Here is a 17,514-nt window from a genome sequence, read left to right on the forward strand (position 1 = left end):
TCGGTCTTGTAAGCCATTGCCATGGAATGGATTTTCTTGAGCTTGGTGATCTTGAGGATGATCACGTGGAGGAGGGCGAGCTCGTGGCGGACTTGCATCATAAGAGGAGTAGTCCGAAGATTGCCGACTTGTACGGTGACTTGAGTGGTGCCGTCTTGAAGAAGCGGATGAGGAAGACGGGCGTCACGCGATCATGTTGCGGAGCTCTTCCATTTGGATTTCTTGGTGGGAAGGGTGGGGATTGTTGGGGAGGGGCTAGATCCACTTGCCAAACATCAAATCCATGGACCAAAACAACCAAATCTCACAAGATCCAACAAATTGCAAGAAAAAAAATTTGGGGCTATTTTTGCGGGGATTTTCGAATTTGGACGAAAAATAACAAAATCAAGCTAGCAAATGGGGGGATTGGCCTCCAAGATGTGAATAAACCTTGCTCATGATACCAAGATGTTGTAGGGTCAAACCCTAGGTGGGATCTTTTCACACTTGGAGGGGCAAAAGGAGGAAAAACACTCAAGAACACAAGGAACAAAACTCTCAAACAAACACAAATATCACATCCACTAGAGTAGCATACATGAGATCCACAAGATTACAAGATCAATCCAAGGATAATAGCACTAGGGTAAGGTTCTTCTCACTAGGTGAGGTCTTGTATCCAAGAGGATCTTCTCCAAGAGGAGGGCTTGATCTCCAAAAGGAGCTTCTCCAAGTGGAGGTCTAGATCTCCTAAAGGAGGAAGATGAGCAAAGCCCTCTTTTGTGTTCTAAAATCGTTGCTAACCCCACAAATGACCTAGGAGATGCACTTATATAGTCTAGGGACGAAACAAAAACAAGTTAAGAGAGGGGGATACAAAGGCCAAAAACACGCGGATGGACCGGAGGGGTCCGGGCACCCGGGCAACATGGGTCGGGCACCCGGCCTGCTCAGGGGGCGGCTGTAAGGTGGCCGGGCACCCGGGGGCCCAAGGCCCGGGAACCCGGGGGAGCGCTGGAGGCCAGCTGGAGGGGTGGCCGGGCACCCGGGGCCTCAAGCCCGGGCACCCGGGGCGACGCCCAGCGGCTGGAGGGGCAGGGGCCGGGCACCCGGGAGGCGCAGCTGTAGGCGGGCAGGAGCCCGGGCACCCGGGGCTGCAGGTGCCGGGCACCCGGGGTGTCCAGGGGGTTTTGTCTTCCCTCCTCCTTCTTCACTCTTCTCGACCTCTCCGTCCTTCTCTTGCTCCAGGGAGGCTCGCAGCTATGTCTTCTCCTTCTCGCGGTCAACTTCCTCGTACCTAAGAGTGAGCAATGTTTCCGTTTGAGGTAGAATCCAATCCTCACACGAATCCAAAAGAGACTTGAATAGGAAAGAGTTCACCTCGTTCTCGATGGCACGTGCACGTGCTCTTGTCATTGGTCCACTCGGTGCTTGCGGTGGTGATGGAGTGTCGGTGCGAGTAGTTGAGGGATGCTCCGCATCACCTATGCTCTCGGCTACCTCGACAAACGGCACAAAGGGCTACCGCCTTGCTTGAGAAACCTCATCGGTTTCCACTCCAGCCACGACTTCCACGATATGTCGACCGTTACGACTGTGGGTGGGTGTAGTCGGCTTGCCTTCGGATTCTTCTCCAGTCTCACCGTCTGCGTCGCTATCGTTGTGACTGCGAGGGGATGTTGAGTATCGTGATTATTAGGAAAGCTAGGATAGCGTAGGATATTATTCTACCTTGCCTTGTACTACAAGATGATTATGTACTCCTATATACATTCCCACGAGGCACATCAACTATTCCACCAATCCTCTTTCTCCCTTCTAACAACTATGTGTGCTACATCAATATTTATTTCCTTTGGTACTGATTGCTCTCAGCATCCTGTCTCACAAACTTTGCAATGACACTGCTCTGTTCTACTTTTTCCTTAGTCAATGTTTGTTTTCTTTTGTACTTTCAGCATGCATGTCTGACATGGCTTCCAAATGACAATGCTGGTATCAACCATTATACAATCGTTTGTGTTTTCTCACTTTTTCAGACCACTTTGACCATCTGCTAACCTCAAAAACACACTCTTATCTTCCGTATCACACAACACTATATCCATCTAAATCACTTGATTTTTTTCCTAACCGTATTTTCAGGTACACTATACTGAAGAGAATCTGCTAGAGTACATTGATCCACATAATGATACACTCATGGTCAGGCTCGCCCGAATTTTGCATTGTGCTAGGAATTGATAAAAAGGCAACTATAACTACCAACTGGTCCAAGTTTCGTCGTCTGGCCAACATTTGCGAAGGAGACATCTTCGCTTTTCATTTCAGGGTCACTTCAAAGCGGCGCCTTGTCCTTACCGTGCATCACCTCTAGATGAACCATAGAAAACACCACAAGTCCTCTGTGAATATAATTTAGCACTTTAGGTACTCCTAATTATGCTTTATACGGTGATGAACCACAATCTATTTTTGGACGCTACTATCCGATGCTTTTGAAGATCTGAAAGCTATCTATATCATTGCCTACGTAAACTTTACTACTGTCAGTCAGGTGATTTGCATCCACCTGTTAAGATCCATAATGGAACTCTTATGTATATACTCCCTCCGTTCGGAATTACTTGTTGTGAAAATGGATGTATCTATAACTAAAATACGTCTAGATACATCTATTTCTGCGACAAATAATTCCGCACGGAGGGAGTATTAATTTATACTGATATTGTCTGCTTGAAATGTCAGTTGCTTAATTAACAACATCAGACACGCTAATCAGAATAAAAAAGTATGTGAAAGGGGAGCCCGGTAGCTGGCACCGTCCAGCTCCCCCTTAGGAGGCGCGCCAAGGGCGCGCCCCAACACCTAGTAGGATGCAAAAGGCACCCATACCATGCCCGCTAGGTCAGACGGCGTGGCGGAGCAACGTAGGCATCCCTCAACTGTTTGCGCTGCAGCGCCAAAATAAAATGGGAGTCTCCGGAGCCGTTGTCCTGTCCTTGCTGGCCATCCCAGCCTCATGCCCTCTTTCCTAATTTCATTTTTTCCGTAAAAACATCGGAACATGAACGTGTGTCCTTGCATCTGGTGGTCCATGTTTGCTGATGGCACCATTGGCATTTAGTTTTTCTTAGTGGAGGGGGTAGTTTAGTTTTTCCTTTTAGGGTTATTTTTTGGAGTTGAACCATCGCCAAAACCCTTGAACCCGCTTCTGTGGACCAGTATCGGCCCATTGCCTTGTGCCTAACGGCCCACTGACTTGTGCGGGGACGAGTCGGCAGGCGGAGCAGCCCAACGTGGCTTGGGCCACCCTCCTCTTTCAGCCTGCCTGTTTTCCCAGATATGTTAAACGGTCGGCGGCTAGGGTTGGTTATAGCTAATGACAACCCATTAACCGCCGCACCCGATGGCCAAAATAGCCGCCGCGCCGCCGACGAACCCTTCCTTCTCCGATGAGCACCGCGGGCCAGGGGAGCGCGCCGTTGTTTGCCTCCGCCACCCGGAGCGTTGCCACGCCGTCACCCCCGGATTCTGCCGCGCTCACCGGATGCCTGTTCTTCTCATCCCTCCTGACGAGCAAAGTGCCGATTGCAGACGATCTTCACTCACAGTACTCCGATTGATTAATCCTTGAGCATGGATTAGCTAGGATGAACAGTAACCGGCTTTGTTCCTGTAGGCAATCTCTCCTCGGCAGCAAGAGGCCCACATTGCCGGCGCGGACGAGCCCGTCGCTCTGGGCCTCCGGAGCGGCCTGCTCTGCTCCTGCAACCAACCCTAGCTATAAAATGAATGACATCGAATCCCCAACCCTAACCCTCCTTCCATTTCCGATCCTTGTTCCGGCGGCAGCAACAACACCCACTGGTCGACCCTGCCGAGAAGCTTCCTTCAAGGTATGGAGCTGTTTCTTCTGCGTCCCCAGTGGTGATCTTATAGCTAGAGCTCACTCTCATTGTAAGGTAGGAGGACTACATTGGAGTGGAATCGCTGCTCCTCTCACAAATATTGTACTTCTTCCCCATTTATCTTGCGGGTGAGAGGCGGGTTGAGGTGCGGGACACAGGGGAGACAGAGCTGGGGATAGGCAGGCGACCTGTTCGAAGCTATTTGTTCCCACGTTTTTGTGTAAAGTCAGTGTCTTGTTAGCTGATTTGGGATTCGCCTGCTGTTGCTTCCATAACACAGCAGAAAGTGTTGGTCAGTTCAGTGAGAACTGAGAAGTACATATTCACTTTAGGCCTTCACTTTATCTCTTCAGTCCACAGTGCTGAGTGTACCACTACCATCTACTTCATTGGTCCGTAGACACAAGGTACGCGCGGTAGATTTCTGTTGTTTCTTCTTCTAACTTGTTGGAATCATCGACGTTAAATAGCAGCGTATAAAAATTGATCGGTGATGTTTGCTTTGCTCATTCAGAATGGATGTCCTCATCAAGAACCCCAACGGCAGGACGATCCGCCTCAGGGTCCACCCATCGGATACCGTGCGTGCTGTCAAGGCAAAGATCCAGGAACAATACTCCCTCTTCTTTGGTGGGGTGAAGCTAGATGACAGGCATACACTCGCCGACTACAACATCCAGCATGAATCCACAATCAACCTCCACGAGAAGATGAAGATGAAGATCTACGTGACAGAGACGGTGGCTGGCAGGACCATCACCATCGAGGTCAACAGCCTAGACACCGTCGATAACTTGAAAGCCAAGATCCAGGGCCTTGAGGGCTTCCCCAAGTCCCAGCAGTGCCTCGGCTTTGCCAGCAGGCGGCTCGACGACGGGAACCGCACCATGGCTGACCACGGCATTGGGAATGAGTCCACCCTTCTCCTTGTCCTCCTCCCATGCATTCCAAGGGGAGACATGATGCAGGTCTTCGTGAGGGCGCTGGATGGGAAGACGATCACTCTTTGGGTTGGTAGCTTGGACACCGTCAACAGTGTCAAGGTGAAGATCTACGACATGAAGTATGGCCCTTGCCTTAAAAAGCAGCGCCTCATCTTTCAAGGCAAGCAGCTGGAGGACGGCCGCACATTGGCGGACTACAGCATTCATAGGGATTGTACCCTTCATTTGATGCTCCGCCAGCATTCATAGGGAGTCTATACTTCATTCGATGCTCCGCTACCTGTTTGCTTGTTGAGATGGATTGCCTGAACAGCGATTGAACAACCAGTTCTATTTTGCTGCCGTCTTACAGTAGCGGTGTGTCATTTGTAGTACCACTAGTATTGCTCCACCTCTGTTACCAAGTAAAACTACCATTCTTGTATGTTAATGTGTCGAGTAGTTCTTGTTATCTGTAAGAGAAAACACTAATATACTATCAAGATTACTAGGTCTATCGTCTTGGCATCAGCAAGTTGATTTAGAAATACAGTTCACATCCAGTTGCAGACAATAGACTCCTTTATTTCCTTCGCACAAACTCAGTCTGGTTCATTTCTGTGTTTATACATGTTTTCATCTATATAGGTCAATGTAATGAGAATCCTAACATCGTGATGGCAATGGTTTTACATACAGTATCGTTTGTAGAGTGAAATTATATTATTTCCAAGTGACTTCACCTACATGTACAGAATGGACCAGGATGCAATTCGTATCAGCACAAGAAACACTTATATGTTGTGCTAACAGATTTACGAAGTTGCCAGTCAAGGTAGAAATATTCAAAGGTTTGCACTTTCACGAAAAAGAATGTTTCTGAAACTCCATATGCCGCAGAAGGTGTTTGCTTTGTGCAATATATTTAATAGGAAATATAATTCCCTAACTTGAAAGAACATTGCATATAACATATAAGTGTCATTTCCCGCAAAAAAAATATATATATATATATATAAGTGTAATGCAGGGTAGCTTTCTTGCTTGACTTTACCAAAAAAAAAAATCCAAATAATAATGTTGACAATGGCTAGCCATCTATGATGACACTACAAACTTTGCAATGGCAACTTTATCTCCTGAATAGTTAGATATGACTTGTAATTACCTACTTGATTCTTGATTCACTCTAAGTAGTCATCAAATTGAACAGAAGGTATGTTATGTTCTTCGATCTACTGAAGAATACACGAGGAAACTAATAAAACACATTAGTAGAAATCAGCAGGCCGTCGGACTTAATTGTAAAGAGTATAACATTGCAATTCAGAAAAATAAGGAGATTATTAAGAAAAACTACTTTAATTTGACCACTTCGTATTGTTCCTTCATTTGTGTTGCAGACGAATGTCCTTAATTGCAGAGAGTATTACCATCACAGTTAATAAAATGTGGAAGATTGTTAATACAAAAAAAAGTACTTTAACTTGACATCTTTATATTGTTTCTTCATTTGTGTTGCAGATGAGCTAGCAGCTCATCTTGACATATATGATCAAAAAAAGGGCAAAATCGCTCAAGTTTAGTGGTAGTACAATTCAGATAGAGAGACCATTTACTTTGAACTGTTGTGAAATATTAGCACGTGGTCATGAAAGCTATATACACAGAGTGAAAACATAAGTAGGCGAGAACTGAGAGCTGGCAGCTCATTTTGACATATGGGATCTAAAAAGGAAACAAAAAATAGCTCAAATTTAGTGGTAGTCTACTTCATCTATAGAGTTCAGTTGCTTTGAAATGTTATGAAATATGTAGCATGTGGTCGTGGAAGATTTATATGCCGAAAGATAACATAAATCAGAGAGCATGAAAGAACAAAAACTAGGGTTCATGGATGCAGAGAAGGTTCATTGGTTCCCCAAACCATATACACAATAAAATGATGTTGACCTCATTTGTATCCTCTAAATACCAGATGGAGTGGCAAAATTACTTAGAGAATCTGAAGGTACCATGGGTGTGTGTGAATTCAGTTGCAGTCTGGTAAAGATCAAATATTTTTTTCTGGACCCCGCTATAAATCTGATGTTAGCTTTTTAAACATGGCAAATCAAATGTTTTTATGGAAAATACGTGTAGCGAGCCCGGCAATTTCCCTTTAGCAAGATGACAAATCCTGGCATGTTCAGTTCTTCTGGCAGGATTTGTCGTGCTTGCTGAAGGGAATTGTCATGCTCACGACACATAATTTGCCATAAAAAACGTTTGATTTGCCATGCTTAAAATTTCCAGGTCGGATTTTGAGCATTTCCGTTGTTGCCTAGTTCCTGTCTTCGCCGCTGGCCACGAGCACACCGCACTGCAGGGTGTGGCCATGGTGACGAGCGCACCCCGGCTGCGCAGCTCCCCCATGTATCAGCCTGACCGGCGACGCACGGGAAGTCAAGGTAGGGAAGAGTTAGTAGAGAGAGAAGGGGAATGTGCGAGCTCCGGGCAGGAGCTCGCCATGGCGGACGATGAGGGAAAAAGGAGAAAGGAAGATGCCGGAGGAAAGAGATAAATGATGGACGGGCAGAGCGTGGACCCTTCACCGGACTGTAACCAAGAGGTTCTCTGTCCAACCGCGCGCACGAGCGATCGGCGGAAACTTCATCCGGTTAACCGAAACAAATCGTTTACCATAGTAAATTTTGTATCTAAAAGACATGCAATGACTTTACTCGTTAGGATTCCGGTTGCTTCAACTTTCTACTGTAATGGCATAGATAAAAACAAGGATAAAGACAGGAATTGTATGTGGAAATTAGTCTATTGTCGGTAAAACTGCATGCATACAGCATACTGTATTCTGGAATCAACTTACTTATGCAAAGACAGACCCAAAGACTCGTATGTATATAAGAATTACTCAGCACATCAACGTACTAGAAATGATAGTTTTGCTGATAATAATAGACCACTACCAGAACGGAACAAGAGTGGAGCAATACTAAGGTACTAGCATAATAATAATAATACACCACTACTGGAAGGAAGGCTCCGGCAAAATAAAACTGGTTGTTGAATGGCAGGCCACGCAGCTCAGCAACCACATTGGTGGAGAACCAAATAAAGGGTATCCTCGCTCTCAATGTTGTAGTCCGCCAGGGTGCGTTCAGGCCGCAGCCGCTTGCTATCAAACATGAGGCACTGCTTTATAGGGGGAACGCCGCTCTTCTCGTAGATCTTCACCATGACACTGTTGACGGTGTCAGAGCTCCCAACCTCAAGGGTGAGGGTCTTCCCTTGCGGAATCATCGCCACGAAGATTGGCATTATAACAGCTGGACTGCACGGGAGGAGGATGAGGAGAAGAGTGGACCCTTTACAGATGTTGTGGTCAGCCAAGGTGCGCTTGCCGTCCTCCAGCTGTTTGTTGGCAAAGATGAGGCACTGCTGAACCTTGGGGAAGCCCTCGGTGTTTTCAATCTTGGCCTTCACCTTGTCAATGGTGTCTAGGCTGTCCACCTCAAGAGTGATGGTCCTGCCTTCTAGCGTCTCTGTCACGAATATTTGCATCTTTTCTTGGAGGTCAAGCGTGAAATCATGCTTGATGCCGTAATCCCCCAATGTACGGTTGTCTTCCAGCTGCACCCCATCGAAGACGAGGCGGTACTGCTCCTGGATCTTTGCCTTGATGGTGTAAAGGGTGTCTGTCAAGTGGACCCCCCTGAGATAGATTTTCCTGCCGACGGGATTCTTGACAAAGATGTGCACTTTTGATGGGCTAGCAAACCAAAAATCAACAATTGTAAGACAATATTTAGGATGCAGAACAATACACAAAAAACAGCAACAATTCTAGTAGGTAGTACAAGCAGCTACATAAATAAAAAACAATATACTCTGTAAATACCTTGTTTATACAAAGCATGGTATCACACTAAGCATAGCATGCAAACATTTCAAGACTTGTGCAACCATAAAAATATGCATGCATGGTTCACTCAGTTCTGTGCATTGAAGAGACTAGTTAGGTGTCCATGCATTGCTAGAAAATAAAGAGGAACATATAGAATTATTCATCGAGTCATACGTCTATTCGGTTAACACACTTGTCAAGTGAGGCACATGTTGTTAATTGTGTAGCAACGAACATCTCCATCTTTCTCTACAGCCACCACCATGTGCGCTGTTGTCTTGCTCCCCATTCATCCCACTCCGATGTCATGTGTGTGCCCACCAGATCTCAAGCATGTTCCCAATCACCACCAGCAATGGATGGTAGCATCTTAGTATATGGACACTCATATAGGACATGCAGCAACTTCAACACATGTCCTACTGTGTGGTAACAAAGGTGCATCATTTGATTCGTGCGGCAGTGGCAAACAAGATTCTTCTCCAAGTATGATGCCTAATCTTCAGCAAGCTTTGCTACCTATCGTGTCACTATAAACATCAAGTTTCTCCAAATTTCCTCCTTGTCAATCATCGCACACTCCTACACCTCTATTTCCTCTCGTCACAATTGTATTCAAAATATGATGATGCATATCGTCAGATGTGCTTGAGGCGAATTTACATGAAACTAACCAAATCAGAGGAGAAAAGCTATTTTGTTGATTATCCTCCATATATAAAAACAAAAGGTATAACTAGATACAAAGATAGCTCACTAATCCCACACTTCAACGAATATGCATGACTAATATAGCTGGAGAAGAACATTCATGGCGAAGAGACCGGGTAGCTCCGTGTGAAGATTTGGAAGCTTTTCAATATTAAAACCTTAATAAAATATCCACTACTTGATTGAAGGGGTTTTTCATATGTTCTTTTTCTAAGAAATCAACAGATCAAATAAATAAAGCAGGATAAGAAGCAAAAAGCACACATGTAGAAAACATCTCTGGTTTCAATCCAATGGACCAACTATTGCTTGTTGCTATGACAAATGTTTTTCATTGTGAACAGGAAATGTGAAACTACAGTTCAGTATAACAAAGTAATCTTCTGGCCAAAAAAATTACCAACTAATAGACATAAGCTTGTTCCCGTGGATATAACAAGCAAATCACAATAAATGATTAAAAGGTTTGATTACAACTTGCATTGATTGCAAGGTTCAAGATCAATAAACAATTTATAAGCACTGACTAACATGAAAATCAAATCTTCCATTACCGATTGGCATATCAATTACTGATCAAAACTTTATAGAACAGTTACAAGTGTTCTGTGATATTTTAGTTCCTTTTTCAAAGAAATGTGTAGCTACAGTATAAAGTTCAGGTGTTCATAATGGGACTATTAGCACCTGAGTACTTGAACACTGGAAACTCATATTTGACAGGCCGAAGAAGAGTCGATTTGATATTTTGATCCAATTAGCGAGCTGAGGGATCTAAGCCGACAAAGTATAGAAATCCAGTGAACAAAATGATTTCCTAATAACAGGATAATGCACTGATCGTAACAGCAACCGAGGGGCTGACTTGCACCTCGCAGCTAGCTAGTATTAACTGCAGGAGACATGCATACAAAATAGAAAACCTGTCTAAAAAGAGAATTCTGATCGCTTACTCGTCCATGTCGGCACCGTCAATCTGCGATGAATGGCTGCCACCGTCGTCTTCGTTGCCAACTTGCTCCTCTTCCTCCTCGGAATCTGCAAAGTGCATCAAACACGCAAGCGACTCAACGACCCCGCACAGAACAAAGAATGTGATGAGTATGCATCGTGCAGATTGCGAGCAGGAGTCGGTAAAACTCACCATGCATGCTACCTTCCGTGCCAAAGGTAGAGACAGCAGGAGCAGCTTCCTCAACATGGTCTTCCAGCTTGGGACCAGCGGGCGACAGGTGCAGGCGCTTCTTCGGGGGCATTCTGGCAGGCAGTCTGTCAAGGATTTCATTTTCATGTTAGTAAAGGATTCTGCGCAGGCATCCCTGTGACAGTCAGTAATTGATATGCCAATTAATTGCTAATGGAAGATTTGTTTTTTATGTTAGTCAATACCTGATGCAGGTGCGGCAAGTTGGGGTGCGGGGGACCAAAAAGTAAACATAAAGTTCTCAATTAACTCGCTAACACCTTCTAGAATAGAATCAACAGCTAGCAGGCAAATGCCAAATCAGCCAACAAGACTCACCGTTACAGAAGCTAGCTAGCTAGAGAGTGCCCTTCAGAGTTGCTACACTACATTGCATCGATCTTAATCGGAAAACAGAATATGCAGGCTTAATAACTCCAGTTAACAGCATGCAGATGCTTTTGTCCAGCTTTTATTTACATATAAAAAACGTCAACACTTCCACAACACGTAGGTCATAGAAACAACAAGAGAGATCTGTTCACAAAGGTTGACCAACACATATAACGATTTTGGACTATTTCTGCTGTTTATTTTGTTATTATTGTATTACTTATTGATTGTATATAAACAAAACAAAATTTCAAAAAATGTGGCTAACTTATTAATTATTATTAGATTCTGTGGTGTAAGGACATACATATAATAAGAAGGCCTATGTATTTGATATGATATATACTCCATTGATCTCTAGATGAAGAGTTTTTTCTGTGAAAAGAAATGCTGTACAATAATAATCCTATAAGATCTAACATATAAGATGACATGAGGTTAGCAACAAATTCCATGAGGCCAGGCAACACTAACAGTAGGATCTAGAGAGGATAAAATTCACCCAATCCATATGTGAAAGCATCCCCCCTAATGAAAAAGCATCAGGGGATCATGAAAAGATTGCCATGCTACACATCATCGATCATACAGTTGTGCAGCAACCACAATAGCAACAGAAGGCGACTTATTATTAGCAGGAACACAGGCACCGCAACCAAAGCAGATCGGGAACACCACTGGTCGCCGTTGCAAGAGTAGGGGAGGGGCGGATGAGCAGCTGGGCTCTCAAGAACGCCGTTGCAGGACCGTAGGACATAGAGAGCCTAAAATTCACTCAATCCATATCCGAAAAATTGCACAGTGGAAGATCCGAGGGGTGGAAATCGGTTACACAACTAGTGTGAGGAACACAGGCATCACAACCAAAGCAGCAGAGCTGTTTCTGAGGGGGGGGGGGTCGAGCCATCCCCATCGCAGCAAACACTAGAGGAGGGGAGGGGCTGATGCATATCGCTAGCCTAAACTAGAGCGGCAGGGCTCTCAAGACCGCCGTCCCTCTTGTCATCGTACTCGGAGCTAGGTCAGGCGGCTAGGGTTTTTGCTCGGGGAAGGATGAGGATTCAACATTTCACGGCGCAGACCAAGGAGATGGAAGGGGGAGGGAGCGGATTAGGGCTTACCGAGTAGAGAGGAGGAAGATCTCCGCTCGAGTCCGGTAGGAACTGCGTGCGGGCGGCGCTGCGGCGGCGGCGGCGACGGCGGCGGCGGCGGCGGCGGGGGAAGGAAAGCGGTCCAAGCGAGAGAGAGAGAGAGAGAGAGAGAGAGTGGACAGGAAAGGGTTTCTTTTTTTATAGATATAGAGAAGAAGAGAGGATAAGTTTTTTTTAGGGGAGAAAATGAGAGGAGAGTTCTTTTAGTTGAGATAACGCACTTTATTTTTTCGAGAGTAGGCCTAGGAGTACCGTATTTATAGAAGGCATAAATCAATTACTCCTACAAAGGACTACAACTCGTTGCGAACAACAAGTATAGTTGAAACTCCACACTCCACCACAACAAGTACAAACACAACGGAAAAGGACCTGCCCTAAGCCAATCATCTAGCCGTGTCACGACAAAAACAGGTCACATAGAACTTGAAGAGCAATAACTCCAACCGGATTTCCCTTGCCAACGCACTACCCATCCTTGAATGCCTCCGAAGAGACGGCAAGTGGATAGCGGGACTCGGTTGGCCCCGAGAAAGCCATCGTCTTGAATCACCGGCAACTGCATACATAGCGCCCATGAAGATCGACTCGGGCAACGACAAGCATCGGAGAACCACCGACAGAACCTCCAGGCCAAGTCTTCACATGTGATGCTCTCAACAGAGTAACGACGCCACACCGCAACGGACAAGTCTTTCGCCCAAAGACCATAATCCGGTCAAGGAGGGGAGATGCCGACACACCTCGGCAACGCCTCCAAGGAGGAAGACAACACCCCGCAGGCAGCGTCGCCGCAAGCTCCAAAAAGACGAGCAGGATTTTCATCCGAACTGTCGAACCTCTCCCACTACATCAACAGATTGGCCAAACTGTTAGAGTCACACTGCCACTATCGCAACACCTCGCCACTGTGTCCAAACCACCGTGGTACATCGCGCTCGCACGGCCGAGAGCAGCCCGACCACCAACCAGCACTTGCACGGCCGCAAAAACCACCTCACCAGCACCCATCCATCTTGAACAACAGCGAAAAACTGATGGCACTCCATGCCGCTGTTGCAACCCGAGGCCACACAGGGAAGAAACCGGCGCGCCGAAACGCACACGCGTACGCGCACGCCCACCATGGTGCTCCCTTGTGCGGGCCCCTGCTCCAACCTCCGGCATGGAACCAACACAGATCCTGGCTGCATCGCCACCAGCACCACAAAGGGGCCGCCTTCCTCCAAGCCAAGTCGACATCAACAAGAGCCACTCTGCGTGCCCCGGCCACCACTCCCGGCACCACCACACCTGGCCGAGATCCGCATCCGCCAAGGCCCCGCGCCGCAACCTCCTACACCCACCACCGAGCTTGAAGAAGACCACCGCCCCGTTCCACCACGCAATCGTGCACCGCCTCTTCACGTGCTCTCCACCATGCAACACCTCCACCAGTATCACCAAGCCGGGCAAGAGCCGCCGGCGGCACCCCCATGGTGCCCAGAGGCCACCAAGACTCGACGAACACCACGCCTCGCAAGCAAGAAACCATGGCTTAGACCCGAGCACCACCAGATCCAGATTGGGATCGGGAGCAAGGGCCCAAGGCCACAGCCACCGCGGAGGCAGCACCACTGGGCGCGCCCTGCCCTCCACCCACGCAAGAGGACCGAGCCCCATCGGAGCTCCGCCGTACCACGCTGCCAAGCCTCTGTCGGGGGAGAGAAAGGGATGCGCCAGGAAGAGGCCCCGCCGCCGCCAGCACTGCCGGGCTTTGCCCGGCAGTGGCCCTCGACAGCGGCGAGGGCGGAAGGGAGGTTGAAGGAGGGCTGGCAGCAGGGGAAGCTCGGGTTCCCTCGAGTTGCATCAGAGAGGGATGCGGGGGACGGGGGGCACTTTATTTATTCAACCAAGTTTGTATGCAAGCTTATAGTAGCTAAAGGACCCCGTGTTCCCTCAAAAAAAATATAGGACCCCACGTGTCAGGAGTTCAGCGGCAGGACCCGTTGATGGTCTGTGAACCCATTTAAGGGCTTCGAGGCGCCTCCACCACTGGCAGTTCCCGTCACGGGGGTGAGGCTATAGCGGAAACACAACATTATTGTGCAAGGCCGGTAAGTTTTCCTAGATAGTAACTTTAGGTGTTTCTTCTCAAGCCTTAGCGATTTTAGGCCCACTCGATCCATGAAGGAGGCCAGCACAGCCGTGAGCTCGCCCAAGCCCCCGCCCACACCTGATTCCCCCATGCCAGAGGCCTCGGGATACGAGCAGGAGCCTCTGCTGGAGGCCGCCAAGACCGGGCCAGGTAAGATTGTTGACTCTGTTTTCCTTCGTTACTTGTGTGTGGTATGATACGTCTCCAATGTATCTATAATTTTTGATTGTTTCATGTTATTATATTATCCGTTTTGGATGTTTATGAGCTTTACTTTACAGTTTTATATCATTTTTGGGACTAACCTACTAACCGGAGGCCCGACCCAAATTGCTGTTTTTTTGCCTATTTCAGTGTTTCGAAGAAAAGGAATATCAAACGGAGTCCAAACGGAATGAAACCTCCGGGAGCGATCTTTTTGGAACAAATACCAACCAGGAGACTTGGAGTGGACGTCAAGCAACAAACGAGGCGGCCACGAGGGTGCCCAGCGCGCCCCCGATGGTGGGCGCGCCCCCCACCCTCGTGGGGCCCTTGTTGCTCCACCGACGTACTTCCTTCGCCTATATATACCCCCGTACCCTGAAAACATCGAAGAGCACCACGAAAACCTAATTCCACCGGCGTAACCTTCTGTATCCGCAAGATCCCATCTTGGAGCCTTCGCCGGCGCTTCGCCGGAGGGGAAATCGACCTTGGAGGGCCTCTACATCATCTCCAAGGCCTCTCCGATGAGTTGTGAGTAGTTTACCACAGACCTTCGGGTCCATAGTTATTAGCTAGATGGCTTCTTCTCTCTCTTTGAATCTCAATACAAAGTTCTTCTCGATCTTCTTGGAGATCTATTCGATGTAACTCTTTTTGCGGTGTGTTTGTCGAGATCCAATGAATTGTGGGTTTATGATCAAGTCTATCTATGAGAAATATTGAATCTCCTCTGGATTCTTTTATGTGTGATTAATTTATCTTTGCAAGTCTCTTCGAATTATCAGTTTGGTTTGGCCTACTAGATTGATCTTTCTTGCAATGGGAGAAGTGCTTAGCTTTGGGTTCAATGTTGCGGTGTCCTTTCCCAGTGACAGCAGGGGCAGTAAGGCACATATTTTATTGTTGCCATCGAGGGTAAAAAGATGGGGTTTATATCATATTGCATGAGTTTATCCCTCTACATCATGTCCTCTTTCTTAATGCGTTACTCTGTTCTTCATGAACTTAATACTCTAGATGCAGGCATGAGTCGGTCGATGTGTGGAGTAATAGTAGTAGATGCAGAATCGTTTTGGTCTACTTGTTGCGGACGTGATGCCTATATACATGATCATGCCTAGATAATCTCATAACTATGCACTTTTCTATCAATTGCTCGACAGTAATTTGTTCACCCACCGTAATACTTATGCTATCTTGAGAGAAGCCACTAGTCAAACCTATGGCCCCCGGGTCTATCTTTTATCTTGTAAGTTTTCCATCTACTTTTATTTGCATCTTTTATTTTCCAATCTATATCATAAAAATACCAAAAATATTTATCTTATCTTATTATCTCTATCAGATCTCACTTTTGCAAGTTACCGTGAAGGGATTAACAACCCCTTTATCGTGTTGGTTGCGAGGTTCTTGTTTGTTTGTGTAGGTGCGTGGGACTTTTGAGGAGCCTCCTACTGGATTGATACCTTGGTTCTCAAAAACTAAGGGAAATACTTACACTACTTTGCTGCAACACCCTTTCCTCTTCAAGGGAAAAACCAACGCATGCTCAAGAGGTAGCATGGTAGGATGCTATATTAGTTTTGCTTATTTAGTGGTGTTAGCTTATTTATATTCCCTATCCCCTAGGGTAGAGCGACTTCCCCTAGGGTCTCACCTAGGGTTCTCCTTATTACCTGTGGCGCCCCCGCTAGGGATCCTAACCTACCCACAAGTTCTTTCAATCCTCACGTTAGGGGATCCTTGCGATTGATCTGGCTGAGGGATTGCGGTGTCCTCTAACTTTGCAAGTGCGCGCATGGCGAGTACGGGAAGATCAGGGACGCCCTTGGGCGGCGGGTGTGGGTCATCGGACCATAGCTCGCAGGATCGATCTGGGACTTCAATTCTGGAGGACAAGTTCCAGGGACTGAATCTCCATGAAGAGGAGGAAGAGGAGCTTGATCTGTCTGGAGAGGTAGATGAGATTATAGCGAAAAATCATTGGATCACAGTGTTTAGGGTTCATACGCAGAAACCGTTTAGCCATGTCTCGGTTTTCAAACCACTGCGTAATGCATGGGCGGCGGCGCAAGGTGTGATCTTCAAACCAAATGGACCTAATTTGTTCTTGGCGCAATTTATGAGTCTAGGTGACTGGAATCGTGTGATGGGTGGAGGCTCGTGGATCTTTCGCAATGCAAAAGTGGTAATGGATGAATATGATGGCACATCTGATGTCAGGCAGTACAAGCTTGATTGAATTCCGACTTGGGTGAGGATCATGGGAATCCCTGATGGAATGATGAAAAAAAAATCTGTAGCAGAAAAGATAGCGGCTAAAGTGGGCATCCCTCCATTCAGAGTGGTTGTCACCGACGGACGGTTGAATCCCTCGAAGTACCTTAGGGCAAGGGTTTATCTGAAGCTTGATACGCCACTTGTCAGATTTGTACCGCTTACGCTAAAGGACAATAAGAGATACCCAGTTGAATATGAGAAACTCCCGGACTTTTGTAATTTCTGCAGCCTAATGGGTCATCTTCTGACGGAATGCGGTGATGGAATTCATGACCTGGCAGAATGTGAATGGGGTGATTGGCTTTTGGTGAATTATGAGGAACAAAAAGATCGTGGTGTGGCAAGTGGAGGGGCTCCCCGGGGGAATTCAGGTGTACACAAACAGAGGTGGCCGGAACACTGGAAAACTTGGTGATGGAAATCCCAACGAGCACGAAAGCATGGGTGTAGGGGAGGAGAACCTACAACCAGGGGGTGCGGTGACCCTGAGTGCAAGGAAAAGTCTTATCTCACAGGATGGAAAAATAAATAGTACAGCAGATCCTGCGGCTACTCCTCCTGTGGGTTTTGTTAATGACAAGGTTCTGCTTATTGAAAATACGAGTGATGAGCAGATTGACAAATCACAGATGAGCACACCTCAGAAAATCCATGATCATAAAAGGTTGAAGGCAGTAGTTTCAGAGGCAACAACTGATGCATCGGCGTCCTCCTCCAGGGAGGAACGCCAGG

At 46.8% G+C, this 17,514-nt stretch overlaps 1 protein-coding gene and 1 pseudogene across 1 annotated transcript in view; one reads left to right on the plus strand and one right to left on the minus strand.

Moving 5' to 3' along the window:
- The first annotated feature begins 4,464 nt into the window (after window positions 1–4,464).
- Window positions 4,465–17,514, plus strand: part of LOC119278776 — a 283,671-nt pseudogene continuing 270,621 nt past the window's right edge.
- The window catches only part of LOC119278777 (polyubiquitin-like), a 74,017-nt gene continuing 64,356 nt past the window's right edge, over window positions 7,854–17,514 (minus strand). Inside the window, exons 5-6 of the mRNA XM_037560126.1 lie at window positions 17,336–17,340; window positions 7,854–8,377 (exon numbers count right to left, since the gene is read on the minus strand). Coding sequence (XP_037416023.1) covers window positions 7,901–8,377; window positions 17,336–17,340 — 482 coding nt within the window. The 3' untranslated portion in view covers window positions 7,854–7,900. The remainder of the gene's footprint in view (window positions 8,378–17,335; window positions 17,341–17,514) is intronic.

This window comes from Triticum dicoccoides, chromosome 3B (genome assembly GCF_002162155.2).
Source record: "Triticum dicoccoides isolate Atlit2015 ecotype Zavitan chromosome 3B, WEW_v2.0, whole genome shotgun sequence".
Taxonomy (NCBI): domain Eukaryota; kingdom Viridiplantae; phylum Streptophyta; class Magnoliopsida; order Poales; family Poaceae; genus Triticum; species Triticum dicoccoides.